Here is a 23,152-nt window from a genome sequence, read left to right on the forward strand (position 1 = left end):
AGTCTCCATGGATCCAAGGAGGGATCAAACGTTTGCTGAATAGAATGGGTGGGTTTCAGGCCTGTGTCACTAACGGAATTAATGCGGTAAGTACCCGAATGCAGAAGTCGCCTAAAGCGATGGTTTGAGAGTCTAGGCGGGAACTCTGGGTTTCCCAGGAATGGAGTCAAACAAAAAGTTTGGGAGAGAATTCATTGCCCTGCAGGTGGGCTCACCTAGTTGGGCTGATCAGCGGATGGCCTCTGAGACCCTTCGAGAATGACCGGTGGACCCAAGGAAGGCAGAGTAGAGGTAAGTCTGTGGTAGACTGCTCTAAAGAAATCCACTGCTTAGTATCATAGGCTCCACACCAGTAAATATAATAAACTTTCCTATGTATTTACTAATGCTAGCAGCATGAGGATTAAACTAATCAATGTTGATTGGGAGAGGGAAGATCTACTTTAAGTGCCAAAAAGTTTAGAACCTCTGACAAGGTTTTTATTGCTTGGCAATCAATTGGGTACAGATGCATCAGTTACTACATATTAAGATGTGCCACCGTCTCTAGCCCCTTGCTGCCCGGGGCAATTTTAACATTTCTCTCATACATGTAAAAATCCACATTTTTTTGTTTTTGCTATAAAATGACCTAAAACCCCCAAATATGATATAATTTCTGAAAGCAAAAGCTCTGAAGACTAAAGTGGTGGTTGTTGCAATTTTTTTTTAGGTCACACGATATTTGCGCAGCAACTTATCAAATGCAAAGTTTAGGAAAAAATAAACTTTAATCGTTGTGCACACAAACCCAATACCCATTTACAATACTCAAATATAAAACATTATGCTATGATGAGTAGATGGATACTGAACATGTCATGCTTTAACCGCTTCAGCCCCGGAAGATTTTACCCCCCTTCCTGACCAGAGGACTTTTTGCGATTCGGCACTGCGTCGCTTTAACCGACAATTGCGCGGCCGAGCGACGTTACACCGAAACAAAATTGATGTCCTTTTGTTCCCACAAATCGAGCTTTCTTTTGGTGGTATTTGATCACCTCTGCAGTTTTTATTTTTTGCGCTATAAACAAAAATATATAAAAAAAAAAACCAAAATTCTTCCTCAGTTTAGGCCGATATGTATTCTTCTACATATTTTTGGTAAAGAAAGAAAAAAAAATATCGCAATAAGCGTATATTGATTGGTTTGCACAAAAGTTTACAAAAGCGTCTACAAAATAATGGATAGTTTTATGACATTTTTATTATTATTTTTTTTATTAGTAATGGCGGCGATCTGCGATTTTTATCGTGACTGCAACATTATGGCGGACACATCGGACACTTTTGACACTATTTTGGGACCAGTGACATTTATACAGCGATCAGTGCTATAAAAACGCACTGCTTACTATGTAAATGACACTGGCAGGGTAGGGGTTAAACACTAGGGAGCGATCAAGGGGTTAAGTGTGTCCTAGGGAGTGATTCTAACTGTGGGGGGGTGGGCTACCACTGACATGACAGCGATCACTGCTCCTGATGACAGGGGGCAGTAGATCTCTGTCATGTCACTAGGCAGAATGGGGAAATGCCTTGTTTACATAGGCACCTTCCCGTTCTGCTGCTCCGTGACACAATCGCGGGACACCAGCAGACATGGAGTTCGCAGGACCCGCGGGTACGGTCATGCTGTATGCGGCGATAAGAGGGGGATGTACAGGTACGCCTATTTGCCCACCGCTGCCATGTGCCAACGTATATCGGCGTGCAGCAGTCGGCAAGTGGTAAAAACTGCACACACCCAATGGAATGGCAGCAAACTATGGTACATATATTATCCAGTTATTAATAGGCAACATTTTAAAAGCTGTTACAGATTGCTCGCCTGTAGTTATCACCGCGTATTCCAACAACGAAACAGTGGATTGAACAGGTAAAATACCATTCTCATTAAGGAAAAGTTATCATATCAACATAGAAAAGCTCCTAACAAATTCTATAGAATATGGCAGCCATGGCAAGACGCTCCGGGTCTAGCGCCATCCCAACTGGTGCTGGGACGCCTGCTCCAGATATAATCTCTCTGTGCCGCTAGATCTATGGTGACAGACAGTCTGCAACTAAGGGCCTTCTGGCTTGGTCACGGCCGTATGTACGGTCATTTGTCCCTTCATCTCACTGGACAGCTAATAAAAATGCCTGTTAAAGACCTACGGAGCATTGTCACGATAATACACACTTCTCTTTCTTTTGTTAGGTTGTTTGCCTTCCCATTGGAAGGTAGGTAGTTTACATACATTGTTTGAGTATCTATATCTGTTTTTGTGTCGATCATTCAAAGAGTCCGTTCACCATGTGCAAGTAGGATAACATTTATATTAAGTATACGGATATTACTACTGTGCTCCATGATATATGGAGCTGTTATTATACCTTAGCTCTTTGAGCCTTGTACATCCTTTATACACAGTATTGACCTCACTGTATATGCAAATGGTTTCCTTCTGAATTTGATCTTTGTTTATTGTACAACTGCATCTGTGACACAATAAAGTCCTTTTTTCTGAGTTAAAAAAAAGCTGTTACAGGATACCAGTGTAGAGTTAAACTTAAGTTCTAGCGCTAGAATTATTGCTCTCACTCTGATGTTTGTGGCAATACCTCACGTGTGGTGTGATCACTGTTTGAATATGCATGCGGGGCCTTCATGTGTAAACACCGGAAGACGGGGTGCTTTAAAAAAAAAAAAAAAAAAAAAATCACTTTATTTAAATTTATTTTTTTTTTTTTCTTTTTTACATTTCTTCTTTTTTTTTGTATTCAACTTTATTGCTATCACAAGGGATGAACACCCCCCTGTGATGGCATGGACAGTGACAGGTACACTTTATGGAGAAATCTGGGGTCTGTTAGGCCCCAGATCTCTCCACTGCCCTTCAAAACACCTGATTAAAACAAGATCAGTTTGATCGGCTGCTTTACTAGCCAATAACAGCTAACAACCAACCAACCAAAACTGGAAGTGACAAAATCCTCACTGCAGCCAGTTTCATACACTAAAGCGAATATTTGGGAACTAATGTTGCAGTAGGGGGTGGGTTTCTTCCTCTTTGTAAAAGTGGTCAGGCAGCTGGATCACTTTTATGAAAAAACATAATTTGGCAGAAAATTTTGATACCAGGATTGTGGCTGCAACTGCAACCATGATCCTGGTATAACCATTTAAACCCAAGGATGTACGGGTACATCCTTTTGTAGAAAGTGGCTAGAGTACTTAAAGTGGATGTAAACCCGATTCATTAAATTTGACCTGGGCACATATATCTGTAGCGTTTACTTATCTCTCTCCAAAGCCCCGAGTCCCGTTCCTCTGTTATCAGCATGATAACTTCTGACAGGTTCTCTGAGACAGGAGAAGAAACCAGTCTGAAATGTGTGTCGGGGTGGGTGCTATGAATAGATTAGCAGAGAGCTTGTCTTGTCACAGCACAGCTCTGAAAGTATCTTCATTCTTCTGCCTGGAGTGGGGGTGTGTGCCTTTTCTTCCAATCAGCTGTCACACAGTATATGCCAAGACTACACTCTTACTGTTGAATGAGGAAGTAAAAATTCTAACCTGATATAAGAATTCTAAAGAATATAGCAAGCTGAAGATAACAGATATACATGTAAAACGTATGTAGGGAGATTTGTTTCATCCCTGTCTATCATCTGAGGCTGTTTACTTCGCTAGGTATAGGAGAGGGTTTACATCCACTTTAAGGGAATTTGTGAGCACAGAAGTCAGTAGCAAAATAGCAAACCCCAATTGCTCACTGAATACATACACTTTAATATATCCAGAAAATATAAGAGAAATGTATATGATAGCTATAGGATATATACCTCACAGATATCATTAAAAAATACATATACGTTTTAGCATTGTCAACTCAATAAAACCATATAAAAAAAAATTAAAAAAAGAAGAAGAGCGCTGGTGTACATTACAATTGCTTGGTTTCTAACTATATTCCTGTAAATCCCATCATTGATACAGCATATAAATATCAATATACTCCATACAACAAAAAGATTCTAAGCATCAACCACTGATGGAGCTATAATAAAATGTTTTATTGCTGTCTGCTCTTTTCTGTTGCAGTGATAACTGCATCCCCCAATTTAATGAACAGGTGTCACAGGGACAGGACATAAGGGAGAATCTCCCCAAGCGAGTCATAGACAGAAGGAAAAACCTAAAAGAAAAGTGAATTCTACTCAAAACTACATAAAGAAAATACACAGTACATGACCTGAATAACTGTTCTAGACACAACGCCATTAGAACATATAGACAGAAGGAAAGTACTAAAGGTCACCACCAACAATCTCCAGGTTTCCCACTGTACAGTCAGACAGATGATAGAGACCAAAACCTCAAAACAAATGATCTAGGAGTAAATTCACTACAGGCTCTTTCTCATGGGTGGCTGGGGGTGGTAAAAAGAGGTGGCTAAGCTGTGGTAAAACCACGCCTCAACTGCCAACCAGAATTCCGACATTACAGCCTGACAGGAATGTCCACATGCCATAACCGTAATGCTTTGCTTAAATTTTAACACCCCCTGCCAAACTCCTCCCATTAAAGTCAATGGAGCTGCACCGCAACTGCAAGGCAAACACTTGCCTTGCAGTTGCAGTGTGGACCTGCAAGGTAAAATTGGCATTCAGCAATTAAAAAAAACAAAAAAAACCCCCCGGTGTCAGGAGTCGGTAGTAGCGCCTCCCGTGCAACGGTCAGCCGCCGCTATACCGCCCTCTGAATAGCAATCCATTCCAGATGGCTTATTAGTGGAAGGTAAGTTTACCACTTGTCTGAAAGAGACCTAAGGCATTTAAGACACATTTCTGGAGACGTGTATTTAGGTGGAAACCTTGCGCCAAAATTTATGGAAAACCTGCGGCATTCCTTTGTTAGTAGCAATACATATGGGGGAGAGAGGAGGAGGAAGAAGAGGAAGGAGGGAGGAGGGAGGAGGGAGGAGGGAGGAGGGAGGAGGGAGGAGGGAGGAGGAGGCTACCCATCTTTAAATATTAAAAAAAAAAAAAAAAACAAAGCTCCATGTCACCAATAATTAACAAAAAATGTGTGCTAAAATCAATAAACTGAAAAAAAGACTGCTGCAACCCACATACTAAAATGTTCCTGAAGATGCAACGTTTAACGAAACACGTCGGATGGAGCTGGTTCATGACATCATCACGCACTCCGGAGGTTTGATGTCGGTGCGATGTGCGATCTTCTGTTGCTGCAACAAGCCTATCAGCTTATACCATGTTGAATAAATCCCGCTTTTAAATGATACTGGGCCATTGAATGATTTTATTTTCTGAGTGGCACATGAAAAGTGGCATCTATATTCATTGGAGCCATGGTGAGAGCCATCTAGTGGTGGACCCTGTTGTGGCAGCCGTGGAGCCTGAGGTTTGTCTCCGACTACAAAAGGTCTCTCATCTCATGCTATTAACCTCTTAGGATCTGGAGGTTAATTACTCTTGGTAAGGAGTGAGCACTTGAAGTGACAGTGGTGCACACTTGGCATTCAAGGATATTAGAAGATTACAGATTATATGAACTTTTGAAATGAAGAATTATATCAGTTTTGAAAGTCAACATGTTTTTAATATCAGATAACAGAACAGTTGAGATCAGGTTATACGGAAGACAGCAGCAGAGAAAGGTTACCCAGCAGGGTGTTTGTAACAAGGAGTTCGTGTAAATAGGAATTCATCTCCTTCAAATGGCCAGCTGTTGCTGGAATGCTGACCTGGTTCAAGAAATTTGATGGTAATATAACAGTGCCACCTGGTGGAGACCGCAATATACTTCCTGGAAGATGTTCGGGGGAATAACATACTTCCTGGAAGATGTTCGGGGGGGATAATATACTTCCTGGTAATTAAGAACCGTCTTTTAATAGCTTCTCATTGGACAGAGGACTGACGGGTGAGCAGATGGTGTTTGTGTGGGTTGTGTCTGAGTGTGCTTTAAAAAGGCAATGGCCAGCGATGGTCTGTTCCTTTTTCTCTGTCCTAGAGCCCAGCAAGCATACAGAATCCTTAAGGAACGACTTCCAGTATCGTATCACCCCTGATCTTTTTGTTTTATATGCTCTGTAGTATTCTTTTAGTGTTTTATGTTAGCATTTCTACTTTCTTTGTAAATAAATGAGACCTTTGCTTCTTTTTTATTTCTATAGCTAACATAGTTATTGTTATCAGCACCATTAACATTACCAGAGCTTTGATAGACTAGCTAACTATAGGAATAAAGAAGATAATACATAGTTATAATTTAAATTGGGGGGGGGGGAGCCAAAACCACCCCCTATTTATTTCAAACAGTTTGCACATTCTTTATGCACAAGAGCACTTTTGTTTGTAATTATGTGATATACATTTTTTATATATTTGATTGTATATTTGAATTGAATTATTTATATAAAATTAATGATTATTACTTATTTATAAAATTGAGCACTTTTGGAATTGATTGTTTAACCGCTTGCCGACCAGCCGCCGTCATTATACTGCGGCAGGTCGGCACGATCCAGCGAACCGTCGTACCTGTACATCGGCTCCTTTGAGCGGGATAGTAGGTGCGCGCCCACTGCACTGCCGGGGTGCCGATGCGCATGACCGCCGGTCACGCGCGATCGCAGGTACGAGAGCCAGAACAGGGACGTGTGTGTAAATACACAAATCCCTGTTCTGTGAGAGGAGAGGCAGATCGTGAGTTCCTACTAGCTAGGAACAGCGATCTGTCATTTCCTCAAGTCACTCCCATCCCCATACAGTTAGAACACACACTGGGTAACCCAGGTAACCCCTTGATCGCCCCCTAGTGTTAACCCCTTCCCTGCCAGTGACATTTACACAGTAATCAATGCATTTTTATAGCACTGATCGCTGTATAATTGTCAATGGTCCCAGAAATGTGTCAAAAGTGTCCAATCTGTCCGCCATAATGTCGCAGTCCCAATAAAAAAAAAAAAAAAAAAAAAAAAAAAATCGCAGATCACCACCATTATTAGTAAAAAAAAAAAAAAATAATAATAATAAAAATGCCATAAATCTTTCCCCTATTTTGTAGACGCTATAACTTTTGCGCAAACTAATCAATATACCCTTATTGCGATTTTTATTACCAAAAATATGTAGCAGAATACATATTGGCCTAAACAGAGGAAAAAAATTTGCTTTTTAAAAAAAAAAAAAAAAATGGGGATATTTATTATAGCAAAAAGTACAAACTATTGTGCTTTTTTTCAAAATTGTTGCTCTTTTTTGTTTATAGCGCAAAAAATAAAAACCACAGAGATGATCAAATACCACTAAAAGAAAGCACTATTTGTGGGAAAAAAAGGACGTCAATTTTGTTTGGGTGTAAGGTCGCACGACCGCGCAATTGTCAGTTAAAGCGACGCAGTGCCGTGTCGCGAAAAATGGCCTGGTCATTGAGCAGCCAAATCTTCCAGGGAAATTTTACCTGTCCCCCCCCCCCCCAAACCTCAAAAGTTCCGGTGCATCCCTAAACAACTTTAGGTCATATGTAAATTCAAAACTTTTATTTGTCAACTTACATTTTTTATAGCACTTCCTGGTATTTATTAGCCACTGGTGATGTAGCCAGGGTCTCACAGCTGCCCCCTGGGAAGGCTACGTCACCAGTGCCTTTCAGGGAGATCGTGTTTGTAAACAGCAAAATTTTGCAAGATTACAGGGGAAAAATTATTTTTTTGCTACAGGGAAAGATGTAGTGAAGACAAGAAGAAGCTGGCCATCGATGACATTTTTTTTTTAAATGGCGATGCAGGTTGTGGAGCCCAGGCAGGTCAGGCCAATAGGAGTAAGGAAAAAAACAAAAACAGTGTGTTACTTATATGTAGGTTTCCCTAAATGTATTTAGTTAGTGTTAATAGTTTATTAAGATGTGGGATGGAGGGGGGGCTTTAACCACTTAAGGACCGCCACGCGTACATTTACTGTGGCAGGGCGGCCCTTAAGTGCAAAATCACGTACCTGTACGTGATTCCCTTTGTCGGCTATGGGGGGACACAGCAGGAGCCAATCAGTGTGTTCGGTGGCAGTGATGGCTTCCGGGACCCGCCAACTGCGCGTAGGAGAGCCAGAACGGCAGTCTGTCTATGTAAACAAGGCACACCACTGTTCTGTCACAGAGGGAGAGAGAGATCTTGTGCTCCTGCTAATCAGGAACAGAGATGGCTCTCTTCCTCCAGTCAGTCCATCCCCCACACAGAAAACATTCCCTTGGAGCACACTTAACCCTTTGATCGCCCCTGATGTGAACCCCTTCCCTGCCAGTGTCAGGGCATTTTTTTTTAGCACCGATCACTGTAATGGTGTCACTGATCCCCAAAAAGTGTCACTCGGTGTCAGACTTGTCTGGCGCAATATCGCAGTCCCGCTAAAAATCGCTGCCATTACTTTTGCACAAACCAATCAATATGCGCTTGGGATTTTTTTTTTTTTACTAAAAACATGTAGCAGAATACAAATTTGCATAAATGGATGAACAAATTTGTTTTTTTTTTTTTTGTTTTGCCGGTCTTTTTTTGTTTATAGCGTAAAAAAAAAAAACAAAAAAAACAGATACCACCAAAAGAAATCTCTTCCTGTGGGAAAAAAAAGGACATCAAATTTTATTTGGGCACAACATTGCACAACCGTGCAATTGTCAATTAAAGCAACGCAGTGCTGTATCACAAAAAATGGCCTGTTTAGGAAAGGGGGATAAAATTTTCTGGAGCTGAAGTGGTTAGCATCATGTCAGGTGCATGTTTGAAAAGGGAAAACATTAAATGTGCATGCATTTTTCCTATATTGCATAGATAATGTGACAGAGATACTTACGAATATATTGTGCCATACGCATGCGTCTTCAGATCTTCCTCTTCTATAGAAAATTTAAACCAGTTTTTGACAGGGCCTCTAATTTGATAAGCGTTATTGATATCCCAATACAGCTCGATACTGTGGTGATTCACCTTCCCTACTATGGGAGGATCAGGGCGTGGAAAAGCAACCTTGCCTGGGAAAAAAAAGAAAAAAAAAAAGAAGTATTTTGTTCAGTAATGCAGAACCTAAATGGAATAATGGAATGTACATGGAATTGTCAGATATAGACAAGAGAAATGGGAATTGTAAATGTTTCGTAATTAGTTTGGTTATCCTTACATAATGTCGGGTCTTGCATTTGTCTGAAATAATTAAAAAGTGTATATTGATTTATATAGGTTTAGCTCAAGAGCATAAATTAGCATTTATAAGCCTCTGACAGCTAATTACATTAGAGATCATGAAGTTGTACTAGAGCGGTGAATCAAGCCCACTGCACAGAGAGAATACCAAATGCAGGCAGAGATGCCTTACCAAGCAAGGCCATTTACTGGTGTTATTTGTCTACAAAGAACAAACCCACAGAGCTGGAACTAGTAGCAAGGTGAGAAAAAAGATCATTAACCACTTTTGTGAAAGCGCAAAAGCAACAAAGCTCTTCACTAGAGATTAACCACTTACTGCTATGAGTACTAAATTGACAGAATTTAAACTTAAAGTAGTAGTCTGTATTTGGATATGAACCTACAGGTAAGCTTATAATAAAAAGGTTAAATAAATATCTCCTAAACGTGCACTGTTTAGAAGATATTCTAGGGAGTAGCAGCCAATGACGTCATGCGCTCTGAAGGAACAGGATAACCCGTGCCATTCCTTCAGAGCTCTGTGCCGCGGCCCTGACTCCTGTCATCGCGGCTCGGGCATTGAAGCAGCTGAAGCCCGACAACCCAGAAGGAAGACCGGGTGAAGATGGAACCCTCAGCAGCGGTGACAACGTGCCACTGGAGGGATTTGTTTCAAGGCAAGTCTTTTATAATGTGCTAGTATACAATGCATACAATACTAGCGCCTTATGCCTTTACCTTCCAGGGTTTTTTTTTTTTTTTTACACTACCGCTGTAAAGCAGAACTTCACTCTCTCAATCAACATTACCTATTTTTAGTAAATAGATAAGAAAGTATATTATATATATTATATTATAGTATTATTTATTTATATTTACTTGTTTTAAACTTTTACATGTCAGTTACTTCCTGGTTTCTAGGCCTAGGCAAATGATTGGTCAAAAGAAATGTGTTGCACTGTCACTAATTAATAAAGTACATTAATATTAAATCAATCCAATATAAACCATACATTTATAAAGTGCATCAGTGATGAATGTTTTGATTCATATTAAATAATATAATAAGTGCAAGAATTTTCATAAAGTGTGGAACATTTGGGTGGAATCCGCTTATACTAATGCTGATTCTTCAGATGACTAGTTAACGCTTGGATAGGGAATTAACGGTATATATTGTTGTACAACTCTACATTTCTGCTTCATTAGAGGGCGTCTTTCCTGACACATAAGATATGGGAGAGTGCGTATTTTCATAAATTCCTGAGATAAGTGATTGTAAAGGCTTCTTTTTATTTTTTTTATTTAAAATAACAAACATGTCATACTTACCCCCACTGTGCAGCTCGTTTTGCACAAAGTGGCCCCGAACCTGCTCTTCTGGGGTCCCTCGACGGCTCTCTCAACTCCTCCCCACATCAGATAACCACCTAGGAGAAGCGCGCTCCCAGGGGGTTACCTAGCGGGTGCACTCCCGAGTCCAGCACTCGGCATCCATAGACACGAATGCTGGACTCGGCCCTGCCCCCCCGGGTCATTGGATTTGATTGACAGCAGTAGGAGCCAATGGCTGCGCTGCTATCAATCTATCAAATCAAGAACTGGGACCCCGTGCAGAGAGGGACAGTGAGTCTCCGCTGAGGGAAATTTCGGGGCTCAGGTAAGTAAAACGGAGGGTTTACAACCCCTTTAGCTCTGTAGGATGTTTGAGAGGGAGAGTGGCCAATAAGAATCTTTCAGCCTGTGCGAGCAGTTAGAGTGTACCAACTTTTTGATAGTTTAGAGTGCCTTGATTTTAGCTAGGTAGTATTTATTGTTTTTTTTTATTGTGCTTTTGTTTGTTTGTTTTTTTTTCTATGCAATCGAGCCTGAATATGCCCAATAGGCTCTGTTATGTACTGTTAACTTCGAAACCTGCAATTAATAATTTTCAAAAAAAAACAAATATCATAACTGATAATTCTGTGATGAGTGAAAGTGCAATAATTCCAAAAATAAAGTGCAAAGAAATATCTGGGGGGTGTTTTTCAAAGTGATTTCTCAGCAAAATATAGCATGGAGACATGAATGGATGGGCGAGTTTGCTTTTCATATTAAAAACTAATTAAATAGCAATTTTAGTTTGTGGTGCTCAGATGAGACCAAAATAATACCTTTATCTTTTTTGGGGCGGGAGGGGGGGGTTGGAGGCCAGCCCACCATGCCAGCCAGTGCTTTTTTAAATATAGTTTTTACGACAAGCTAAAATTTACCTGGCTTAGAAATGTCAATAGCCAGAGCTTCATGTCAGGATCAGGCTTCATCGCTAAAAAGGATAACCCTTGAAAACTACACTATTCTCAATCTAACTTATATAACCAAATATTCTTTGTGACCCATCAATATCACAAGGTCTTTACAGAACTGCCATATTGCCAGCTTCGGTGCATATCCAGACCAACAAAACGTTTGCCTCCTTTCCAGAAAAAGGGTACAAGTATTTTTTAATACATCAGATTTTTTTTAACAAATCATCGAAAAAAAGGCCCTATGCACACTAGCGTTTTTTTTAAACTCCTAAAAGCTGTTATTAGCCTTTTTTCTGCTCCTAGAAGCTAAATAGTGTTATCCTGTGTGTCCATGCCCACTACTTTAGGCTACTAGCATTTTTTGAGCTTCAATGTCTAGGAGTAGGAAAAAAATTGTTTTTGTAGAGTTTCTATAGCAGAAATGCTCCTAAATGCTGCTAATAGTGTTTATCATCCCCCCCCCCCCCTTTTTTTTTTTTTTTTTTTAAAGAAACTGCAAAAATGCAAATAAAACACTAACACTCCTAAATGCTTTTAAACGCTCCTTAAAACACTACTAAAACGCTGCTATTACCAGCGTTTTTTCGCTTAAAAAAAAAAAAAAAATGCTAGTGTGCAAGAAGCCTTAAGATTAAAGTGTAAATAAAGGCAAAACTTTTTCTTTTCATTTTGGATAGAGTAAGGGAGGGTTATAACCCCCATCAGTTTCTTTTTTCTTTTTTTGGCATCTGTGTCCCATAGGGGAGATTTCACTTCACCTTCTGTCCCATAGCAAATACAGGAAGTGAGAGGGAATCCTGGTGTGTCACCAAAACTAGTGTCCCCGTTGGAAGATTTCGCCCCAAATACTGTTCTGATGTCAACCCAAAATTTGGGATTTTATTTTACTTTTGATGATGATACCATGACAAACAGAGAGGGGGAAAGGGGACACATACATTATAATATATATATATATATTTATTATACATATTAAAAACTGACAGGTGTTCTAATCCCTTTCCACTCTAGCCAAAACAGTAATGCCGCGTACACACGAGCAAACTTTACGGGGGACTTGGTCCGGCGGACCGGACTCCGTCGGACAATTCGATTGTGTGTGGGCTCCAGCGGACTTTTTTTTCCCCAAAAGTCCGACGGACCTAGAAATAAAACGTTTCAAATCTTTCTGACGGAGTCGAAAAATCTGCTCGTCTGCATGCTAGTCCAAGGGCCTAAAACCGACGCTAGGGCAGCTATTGGCTATCAACTTCCTTATTTTAGTTTGGTTGTACATCATCACGTACGAATCCGTCATACTTTGGTGTGATTGTGTATAGGCAAGTCCGTTCATTCGGATAGTCCATCGGACCAGTCTGGTAGAAAAGTCCGCTCGTGTGTACGCGGCATTAGATAGAGATATAGTATATCACACACACACAGGTACAAAAATCTACCTGATGTATACTAATGTAAGATTGGTCTTTACGAAGGAAATATTAATAGAGAAACATCAGCAGGTGTGCTCTATACCCACTATGACCTAAAACTTCACTTTTATTCGGAACTGTCTAAGAATCTAGACTGTAGAAAATGAAAGGAAGTCATAAAAATGCCAGGTGAATAACCTCATAGGGCAATGCGGAATTAGTGCAAAAATACAAAATGATGGAACAGATATACAACTGGCCTCATTATAGGGAGATAATCAGACAGCAAGTTATCCAAGGGCAGCTAAAGACATACTTGCTGTCTGATTATCTCCCTATAATGAGGCCAGTTGTATATCTGTTCCATCATTTTGTATTTTGGCACTAATTCCGCTTTGCCCTATGAGGTTATACACCTGGTATTTTTATGACTTCCTTTCATTTTCTACAGTCTAGATTCTTAGACAGTTATGAATACAAGTGAAGTTTTAGGTCATAGTGGGTTTGGTGCGTGGGTAAAGTGCACCCCTGCTGAGGTTTCTCTATTCCCATTGATACCTTAAAAACCAATACAGTAGTCTATGTGGTTGTATATTGAAATTGAATCACTTAGCTGTAAATTATTAATGAACCCACAGACTCAGGATATTTTCTAAGGTCCTGGATCTTTCAGACCAGTTCCTGCTCCTCTGTTCCTTTCGTAACATAAAAAGAATCTTAAAGCGGCGTTCCAGTCATATTTTTTGTTTATTAGAAGTCAGCAGCTACAAAAAGTGTAGCTGCTGACTTTTAATAAACAGCCACTCGCCTGTCTCATGATTCAGCGGTGCCCTCATCCGCGCTTTGTTCTCCGTGTGTCCTCCCTCGGCGGCACCGACATCTCTACTATGGGCACCCAGCTGTGACAGCTTGCGGCTGCGCTCTATGAGTGGTCCCAAAGTCTTCTAGGCCCTGCCATGTGTCCCAGAAGACTTCGGAAAGGAGAGATTACGCTTCCGATCACCTAAGGTGACCAAAACGGAAGTGGGAGCAGGTACCTGTCAAAATTGGGTACCTGCTCCCTCCCCCTCCTCCTCAAAAGCTCCATTTCACAAACAGGAGTTGGGCAGGAGGCCTTAAAAGCAGAAGTTTCACTTTAAGGTGGATCCCCGCTTTAATGATACTGAAAACACCTTCACTGATGGTAATACAAAATAAAACCCCTTGGTTAACCGGCTGTTCCAACAGTGCACCCCCCTGTACACAATAAAATAATGACTATTGTTAGGAGGTGGATGGTCTATGTAACCTTTCAAATATAATGTGGACAAAGCTAGTGCCGTCACCCTACTAACAAAATGTTTTTTAAATATTTATATTTATAAAAGATCTGGATGAGCGAGTTTGGGGTGGAGGAACTTGACTGGCCTGCACAGAGTCCTGACCTCAACCCAATAGAACACCTTTGGAATGAATTAGAGTGGAGACTAAGAACCAGGCCTTCTCAAACATCAGTGCTGACCTCACAAATGCACTTCTGGAAGAATGGTCAAACATTCCCATAGACACACTCTTAAACCTTGTGGACAGCCTTCCCCGAAGAGTTGAAGCGGTTATAGCTGCAAAAGGAGGGCCAACTCAATATTGAACCCTACGTACTAAGACTGGGATGCCATTAAAGTTCATGTGCGTGGAAAGGCAGATGTCCCAATACTTTTGGTAAAACAGTGTATATTAGGACTACAGAACAACTCCAACCTTTCAGAACATATGAGGGAGGTGTTCTGTAACAAATTAGCAACTCTCCGATTTTTGGCAGTCTCAACAGGTAGTGAATAAGAGAAACTAATTTGAAGGTAGACTAGTAGTCTGTTAAATCGGCCAACATACAGTATAGCCAAATAAAATATATTTATAGGAACAGTTAGCAAGCATTAGAATATTGTTATATAAAAACAGCAGATGAAAATTTACAACTTCCTTTTTTGTGTGCATTTAATTAAAGAGATAATCACCATTACAAGATCATATTTTAAATAAATATCCTTCTTTTCATGCCAATTTAAATACTTCATTAAAAGAGAATCAGTAGGTCATTTTTAGTGTGGGTAATTGGAAATTACTGATATGACTGTTAACATAAAAAGAAAATACATAGACACACACATTTATAGAAAAGATTGCCATCTAGTGAGATGTAAATAATAATAAGATATGCTAATGTTACATTTCTCGGTAAAATAATAGGATGCTCTGGGGTATTGAAAAATTCATATCTGTATATTTCTTTACACGCATTGGAAAGTTATGAAGCAGACTAGAGACGACAGCACCAATTATGATGCTGAATAGTAGTGTTCAAATGGAGCATATTTCTTTGTGTAAGCTGTATATTGTATTCATAGGAGGATACCTATTGTCAATCACCAGTTATCAGGAGACACTGCTTGGGATCATGAATTGCAGAAGATATGGCAAGCAATCATGTACTCAAGGGTTCCCAAAGGAGTCTCATCAGTCCAGATCCGCTCCATCTGCAGCCCTCCATTCCAACCAGGTAATCGCAGTCTCACAAGTGGGTCGCAGCACCACGGCTTCCTCGGTTTCTCCTCCTGGCCAACCCGATCCGCCTCCTGTCCCGATTGGCCGAGAGGAGAAGCCGAAGGCAATAGCGAATATTGATTTGCTAGTGTCACATGTGGGTGGGTTCGGGGGGCCCCAGCTCAACCTTTTTCAAGCCAATAAGAACATCAGGCTCTAATCAGAGGGCGCCCCGCATGCATACTAGGCATGCATACTATCTATTAACTTGCTGCACATTTTCACAGGCAAGTTGTACACTTGCAGAGCACTTGAAGCACATGTTCTAGTTGACATGTTTCCAATTTTTAGCAAATTTGTATGGCAAGTCTCGAGCAAGAGCAAAGTTGCAGTGGAGAGTCTGCAGCAAGAGCTCTGCAAGTCTACAGCATGAAAATTCAGCCACAGTGACCCCTGTGGTGGGATGACTATTGCACAACCTAACTGAACAAGAAATTGCAGCAGACTTGCAGAATGTTTGCAAAGAAAGTGGATCAGGAGCAGTGGCGCCACCCCATCCATGCGTCCTGCCCCCTAATCTACATGCGGTGCGCCGGAGGCAGGGATTCCAATTTTTTTTGTTTTTTAACCACTTGCCAACCAGCCGCCGTCATTATACTGCGGCAGGTCGGCACGTTCCCACGAGCCGTTGTAGCTGTACGTCGGCCCTTTAAGCAGGGGCAGCAGGCGCGCGCCCGCTGCACTGTGGGGAACTGATGCGTGTGGCCAGCGGTCGTGATGACCGGCGGCCACGAGAGCCAGAACACGGGTGTGTGCGTGTGCGCGCGCGTGTGTGTGTAAAAACACAAATCCCTGTTCTGTGAGGAGAGAGATCGTGTGTTCCTAAGAGGGAACACATTTAACCCCTTGATCGCCCCTTAGTGTCAACCCCTTTCCTGCCAGTGACATTTACACAGTAATTAGGATGTGTGTGTATATATATATATATATATATATATATATATATATTTATTTATTTATTTATATCTCACTGATCGCTGTCAAGTCAAGTGTCCGATCTGTGCGCCACAATGTCGCAGTACCACTAAAAATCGCAGATCACCGCCATTACTAGTAAAAAAAAAAAAAAGAAGCCATAAAAATGCCATAAATCTTTCACATAGTTTGTAGACACTATAACTTTTGCGCAAGCCAATCAATATACGCTTATTGTGATATTTTTTTAACCAAAAATATGTAGAATATATATCAGCCTAAAAACTGATGAAGAAATTTGTTTTTTTAAAACATTTTTGGGGATATTTATTATAGCAAAAAGTAAAAAAATATAGTTTTTTTTTCAAAATTGTCTTAATTGTCTTTATTGTTTATAGCGCAAAAAAATTAAAAAACGCAGAGGTGATCAAATACCACCAAAAGACAGCTCTATTTGTGGGGAAAAAAGGACGCAAATTTTGTTAGGGTACAGCATTGCATGACCACGCAATTGTCAGTTAAAGCGATGCAGTGCCAAGTTGTAAAAAGTGCTCTGGTCAGGAAGGGGGCAAAATCTTCCGGGGCTGAAGTGATTAAGCACGCGATCAGAGCCAGAGGCTCTAATAGGCTTCAAAAAAAAAAAAAAGGGTGGGCTTGGGGCACAGAGCACACACACTTGTGTGACAATAGCGAATGAATATTAGCTATTGTCTTCCTCATTCTCCTTCTAGCCAATCAGGAAGCCCCTATTGTCAAGGGAGTCTTAGGACGCCACCACCGTCTGTCTCCCGGGGGGGGGGGGTTAGTTTGTGCCACTCCCCCCCCCCCCACTTTTGAGCACCGGCCGCCACTGATCTGGAGTCATGCAATGCAGACTTGCTGCAGTTTTGCAACACACTTGTGAAGCCTGGCAAGTCTAGCAATAGCTTAGCAAGTCATTTTCAAACTTTCAGCACAATTGCTTGCTATCTGGGTTTTTATAATGGCCAATACATCAAACCAAAAGGAGGGACAAGTGAGGAGGCAAGAGGGGCAGAGGCATCCATTTCCAAACAAGTGACAGTCCCTCCAAATGAGGATTTGTTGGGAGCTATTCTGTTGGACATCAGCGCCTCATTTGTAGAGCATATTAAAGTCATAAAGAAAATCTAAAATTGGCAAATCTCAAAGTTTCACTTTAAACAATCTAGATTCATGAATTTCATTATGCTACCCAAAATGGACAGATCTACATACATACATCCAGACAAAAAACATAATGGATTTGCTATATTTTCCCTATAGCTAAAAAGCTAATTAACCACTTCAATACCAGGCACTTAGACACCTTCCTGCCCAGGCCAATTTTCAGCTTTCAGCGCTGTCGCAATTTGAATGACAATTGCGCGGTCATACAACACTGTACTCAAACAAATTTTTGATCATTTTGTTCCCACAAATAGAGCTTTCTTTTGGTGGTATCTAATCACCTCTGCGTTTTTTATTTTTTGCGCAACAAATAAAAAAAGACCGAAAGTTTTGAAAAAAAACACAAGTTAAGTACGTTTTCTTTTTCAAAGACGGGCACTGATATGGCTGCACTAATGGGCACGATGCGGTGGCACTGATGAGGTGGCACTGACGGGCACTGATGATGGGCACTGATAGGTGGCACTGATGGGCACTCGTAGGCGGCACTGATGGGTGGCACAGATGGGCACTGATGACACTGATGGGTGGCATTGCTGGGCATCACTGATGTTACATCTTATATAATGGTGCCAGTCAGTGCCCATTTGTGGGCACTGATTGGGCATAATTTGCACATGTGGATGGCCATGGGGTACATACCTGGCCATCCACATGTTGCCCCGTCCCTGGTGGTCCTGGCGGCTTCCCTGGTGGTTTAGTGTGGGCATCCGAGGGGGGGCTGTGCTGTTAAACTATCAGCGCAGACCCCCCCTGTCAGGAGAGCCACTGATCGGCTCTCCTCCACTCGTGTCTGTCAGATGTGAGTGAGGAAAAGCCGATCAATGGCTTTTCCTGTTGACATCGTGATCAGCCGTGATTGGACACGGCTGATCACGTGGTAAAGAGCCTCCACTAAGATCAGTGTAGCGGTGTGTCAGATTGACACACCGCACCAGCGATCGCCGCGATGCGCGCCCCCATGGGCACGTGGCGGCTGTTATCCTGATGGACATCATATGACGCCCAGTCAGCATAACTGAACCACCGCCCGGCCATCATTTTGCTATAGGCCGGGTGGGAAGTGGTTAAACAGCTTTTATTACTGACCTAGAATGAAGGTAAACATATTAATATATATACATATATTTTTAGAAGTTGGCAGCTATAATATAGATGCCAACGTCCGAAACCTCTCAAGCATTCCAGCTCTTGTACCCATTTTCAGTCAGAAATAAAATTTTAGATCAGCGTTTCCAGTCCTCAAGGCGCCCCAACAGGTCATGTTTTCACGATTTCCCTCACTGGAGTTGAGAAAAACTGTTCTAGAAGACAGAGACTTCTCTCCTTGCATACAAACCTGCCAGTTAGGCCAGTCAGTACTTAATAATATCAGATGAGGGCTCAATAGGATAAGTGTTGGGAGTCAGATCAGATTTCCTTGGAGCCAGATCTTAGTCATGCAGTGAGTTCTAGGCAGCCATTGTAGTCTCTGATGTGGCTGTCTAAGGTATAGGGTGCATTTGTACCTGTAACCAGCCAGGACAATGGAGAATGCTTGGCAAAAACTGCCTATATGTTTTCAGGCTACCCTGACCACTATCTTCCTCCAAGTTCAAATCTTCAGTAACTTTGCACAGGGCAAAGGGATTGTGTATGTAGAGAGCCCCCCCCAACCCATCCACCATTAGGCAGTAAGTTATATTTACTGGACATGCTTCTTTACCTGCTGACACTGTCACTTTGCCCTGATTGGGTAAAATGAAAGTGAAACCTCATTTAGAATACGGTGTCCAGTTCTGGAGAACTTACTTACAGAAAGATATTGATAGGATAGAACAAGTCCAGAGATGGGCAACAAAAATGGTGAAAGGTATGGGGGATAAAACAGATCGAGAGCCACTTCAGAAACTTATTATGTACAGTCTGGAGGAAAGAAGGGAAAGGGGCGACATGATTGAAACCTTTAAATACATCAATGGGGTGAATAAGGTCCAGGAAGGTCGTCTTTTCAATATAAAACCAAAATCAAGAACACGGGGACATGACCTCAAACTAACTGGAGGAAAGTTCAAAACTAATCCTAGAAAGTAGGGTTGTCCCGATACCACTTTTTCAGGACCAAGTACAAGTACTGATACTTTTTTTCAAGTACTCGCCGATACCGAATACCGATACTTTTTTTTTATGTCACGTGACAGTGTTTTTTTTTATTTTTTTTTTAACAGTGCTTTTTTTTTTTTTTTTTTTTGGGGGGGTGGGGGGGGGGGGGTGGGTGAACGGTGTATGTGTGTGTGTGTGTGTTTTGTTTTGTTTTTTTTTAAATTTACAATTTTTATTTTTTACAATAATTTTTTTTTTATTCTTTATTGCAATATGTGTTTTTTTTGTTTTTGTTTTTTTTTTAATCAGCCCTGTTGGGGGGCTTTGGTGAGAAATCAGGGGTCTTAACAGACCTCTGATATCTCCCCCTTGAGACAGAGAAAGAGACAGAGGATAGAGATTCCCCAGTCCCTTTCTCTGCAGCCTCAGCTGCACTGAGAATGAATGGAGAGAAGACAGCGGCTCCTCTCCATTCATAAACTGACACATAGTAATCACAAGAGATTACAATGTTTCAGTTATGTGAATGGACAGAGTCAGCTGACTCTATCCATACACAAAGGAAGGAGGAGGAGGACGGCGGAACGGAGGGGGAGAACGGAGGGGGACAGAGAAGGAGGGGGGAACGGAGGGGACAGCGGAGAGGCACAGGGAAGGAAAGAGGAACGGAGGGGGACAGCGGAGAGGCACAGAGGAGGAAAGAGGAACGGAGGGGGACAGCGGAGAGGCACAGAGGAGGAAAGAGGAACGGAGGGGGACAGCGGAGAGACACAGGGAAGGAAAGAGGAACGGAGGGGGACAGCGGAGAGACACAGGGAAGGAAAGAGGAACGGAGGGGACAGCGGAGAGGCACAGAGGAGGAAAGAGGAACGGAGGGGGACAGCGGAGAGACACAGGGAAGGAAAGAGGAACGGAGGGGACAGCGGAGAGGCACAGAGGAGGAAAGAGGAACGGAGGGGACAGCGGAGGGGGACAGAAAAGGAGAGAAGAACGGAGGGGGACAGCGGAGAGGCACAGAGGAAAGGAGGGGGCATGGAGGATAATGCAGTGACAGTCAGCGGTGAGCGATCACCGCTGTGTCACTAAAGCAGCTGAAAGCCGCTGGGGGAGAAGCTTGTATCTCCCCCATGCGCCGATCACAGCTGACTTTTAGGTATCGGGGAAGCATCGGGAGTATTTGCCCGAGTACAAGTACTTGGGCAAATGCTCGGTATCGGTGCCGATACCGATACTAGTATCGGTATCGGGACAACCCTACTAGAAAGTATTATTTTTACTGAAAGGGTAGTTGATTGGAATAAACAACAGAGGTAGTGAGATAGTCAACTGTAAATGGCTACAAACATGCTTGGGACAAACATAGATCTATAGTCAGACAGCAAGATGAAAAAAAGAAAAAAAAAAACCAAAAACAAAAAACAAAAAAACACCAAAAACAAAAAATAAAATAAAAATGGGCAGACTCGATGGACTACTCAGTCTTTTTTCTGGCATTGCTTTTCTATGAAAATGCCACTAGAAGCATTAAAGCTGAAGTTTACAATAAAAAAAAAAAAAAAAAAAATCCCCTACAAGTTATGTCCCATCACCTACCTGGAGTGAAGCATGTCTCACATTGTGCAGGCCGCTGGATCCTGGAGAAGTCTTCACTGCGAGATGCCGGTCCTCTTCCCACCACTGAACCAAGTACTGTAATGGTTAACAGCTTTGAATGTTCAGGCAGAACAACAGTGCAGATGGTCAAATGGAGACCTGCCCATACCCCCCCAACCCCCCCCCCCACCCCCACCCTGTACCTCCTCCTCCAGTAAGAGTTCTTTTATTAATTGCACTGCTTGTAACCTGATCTATGAATCGAGGGGGAGGAGGGGAACTGATCTGTCACGGAATTCTCTCCACATTCACTGGTCATGATACAAGCAGTGCAATCAACTAAAGAAGGAGGAGGAACAAGGGGGCGTGTCGCCATCAGACAATCTGTACTGCTGCTCTGCCTTAAGATCTGAAGCACCAGAAATTCACAGACAGGAAGAGGACAGGCATCCCTTCAGTAAAGATTACTTCAGAATCCAACTGGCTGCACAATGTGTAAAATACTACTTTACAAGTATGTGATACGACTACAGCTGTAGGGATTAAAAAAAAAAAAAAAAACTAAACTTTAGTTTTAAACAAGGTACTCAAACGACTGGGGTAATGCTCTATTGCAATATTTTATCCATTTGGCATCTCAGAGAAAGGACATAGTAGACATGTTTGCTGCATCAAAACTACTACTGTATGTACTCAGCACAGTGGCGGCTCGTCCATTAGGGGCACCCGGGCACCGCCCCCTCTCTCCAGGCCACCCCCTATATGGAAATAGATAGATTCATGCATAGCATTGAACTATTCATGGCCGCCACGGCAGCTCCCTATTAATGCGTCTGGCCCTTTTCAAGGCACCGGGTGCATGAATTACAGCGGTGGGGGATTTTTTTGAAGCACCTGATTAGAGTCAGAGGATCCAACTGGCTTCAAAATAGGGTGGGCTTGGGTCGCAAAGCATGCGACTGGAGCCCACCCAGGTGTGTTACAACAGCGAATGAACATTCGCTATTGAAACACTAATCCTCAATCCGGCCAATCAGAAGTGGGTGTGAGACCAGTTTTCCGACTGGCCGAAAAGAGAAGACTCCCGATTGGCCGCCGAGGAGGGCGGAAGCCGCCGCCATAGAGAGCTCGAGAACGGGAGGCCGCCACTGCTGCCGAGCAGGGGGAAGCCGCCGGTGATGGTTTAAGTGCTACCAACCTGGAAGGGGTGGCATACTGTTTGCCGACCCCCCCCCCAAAAAAAATGTTGCCGCCACTGACTCAGGATTTACTATACTCATGATGGCTTCAGGAACCCCAAAAATGTTAGCTCAGATCACAACTGCTTACATTATCTTTCTAGGCCCTCTTTGTAACATGTTGCAATTGGGGCTCATCTACAAAAACTGTCAAAAATATTATCCGTGTTCCCACAAATCAGACTTTAACTTGCAGATCCCAAATTTCAGCTGGTATCTGAAAATCTAAATTAGACCGGTCATTACTGCTTATTTATTGTCTTTTATAAAAGTCCGGGCCAGGAATTAAGTTATTTTCTTGTTATCACAAGTAAAAAGAATTTTGTCCTTCAGTCCACCCCGTAGGACAAACATTCCAAACACCATTAAACCTTTATAATAGCGTTTACTTGTCTGGTAAAAAAAAAAAACCATAAAGAACTGAAAGGAAAAACAGATTTTGTGCTTTTTTTGACTGCAATTATTCTCTCACAATACCTTTATTAAAGCAGCAGCAAGCATAATCCTGCTGAATATTTGGGGATATAACAAATACATTTTCATACACAATGAACTGATACTAGCCAAGGGCAGGGAGATACTTGTCTGTGTTATTAGAAAGAACATAATGCAAAATGGGATAAACCTGG

At 41.9% G+C, this 23,152-nt stretch overlaps 1 protein-coding gene across 4 annotated transcripts in view; it reads right to left on the reverse strand.

The window, feature by feature from the left end:
• The window catches only part of FANK1 (fibronectin type III and ankyrin repeat domains 1), a 208,975-nt gene that overhangs the window by 149,141 nt on the left and 36,682 nt on the right, over positions 1-23,152 (reverse strand). For all 4 annotated transcript variants that reach the window (XM_073595750.1, XM_073595748.1, XM_073595747.1 and 1 more), the window contains exon 2: positions 8,902-9,079. In XM_073595750.1, coding sequence (XP_073451851.1) covers positions 8,902-9,079 — 178 coding nt within the window. The remainder of the gene's footprint in view (positions 1-8,901; positions 9,080-23,152) is intronic.

This window comes from Aquarana catesbeiana, linkage group LG08 (assembly GCF_042186555.1).
Source record: "Aquarana catesbeiana isolate 2022-GZ linkage group LG08, ASM4218655v1, whole genome shotgun sequence".
NCBI lineage: Eukaryota > Metazoa > Chordata > Amphibia > Anura > Ranidae > Aquarana > Aquarana catesbeiana.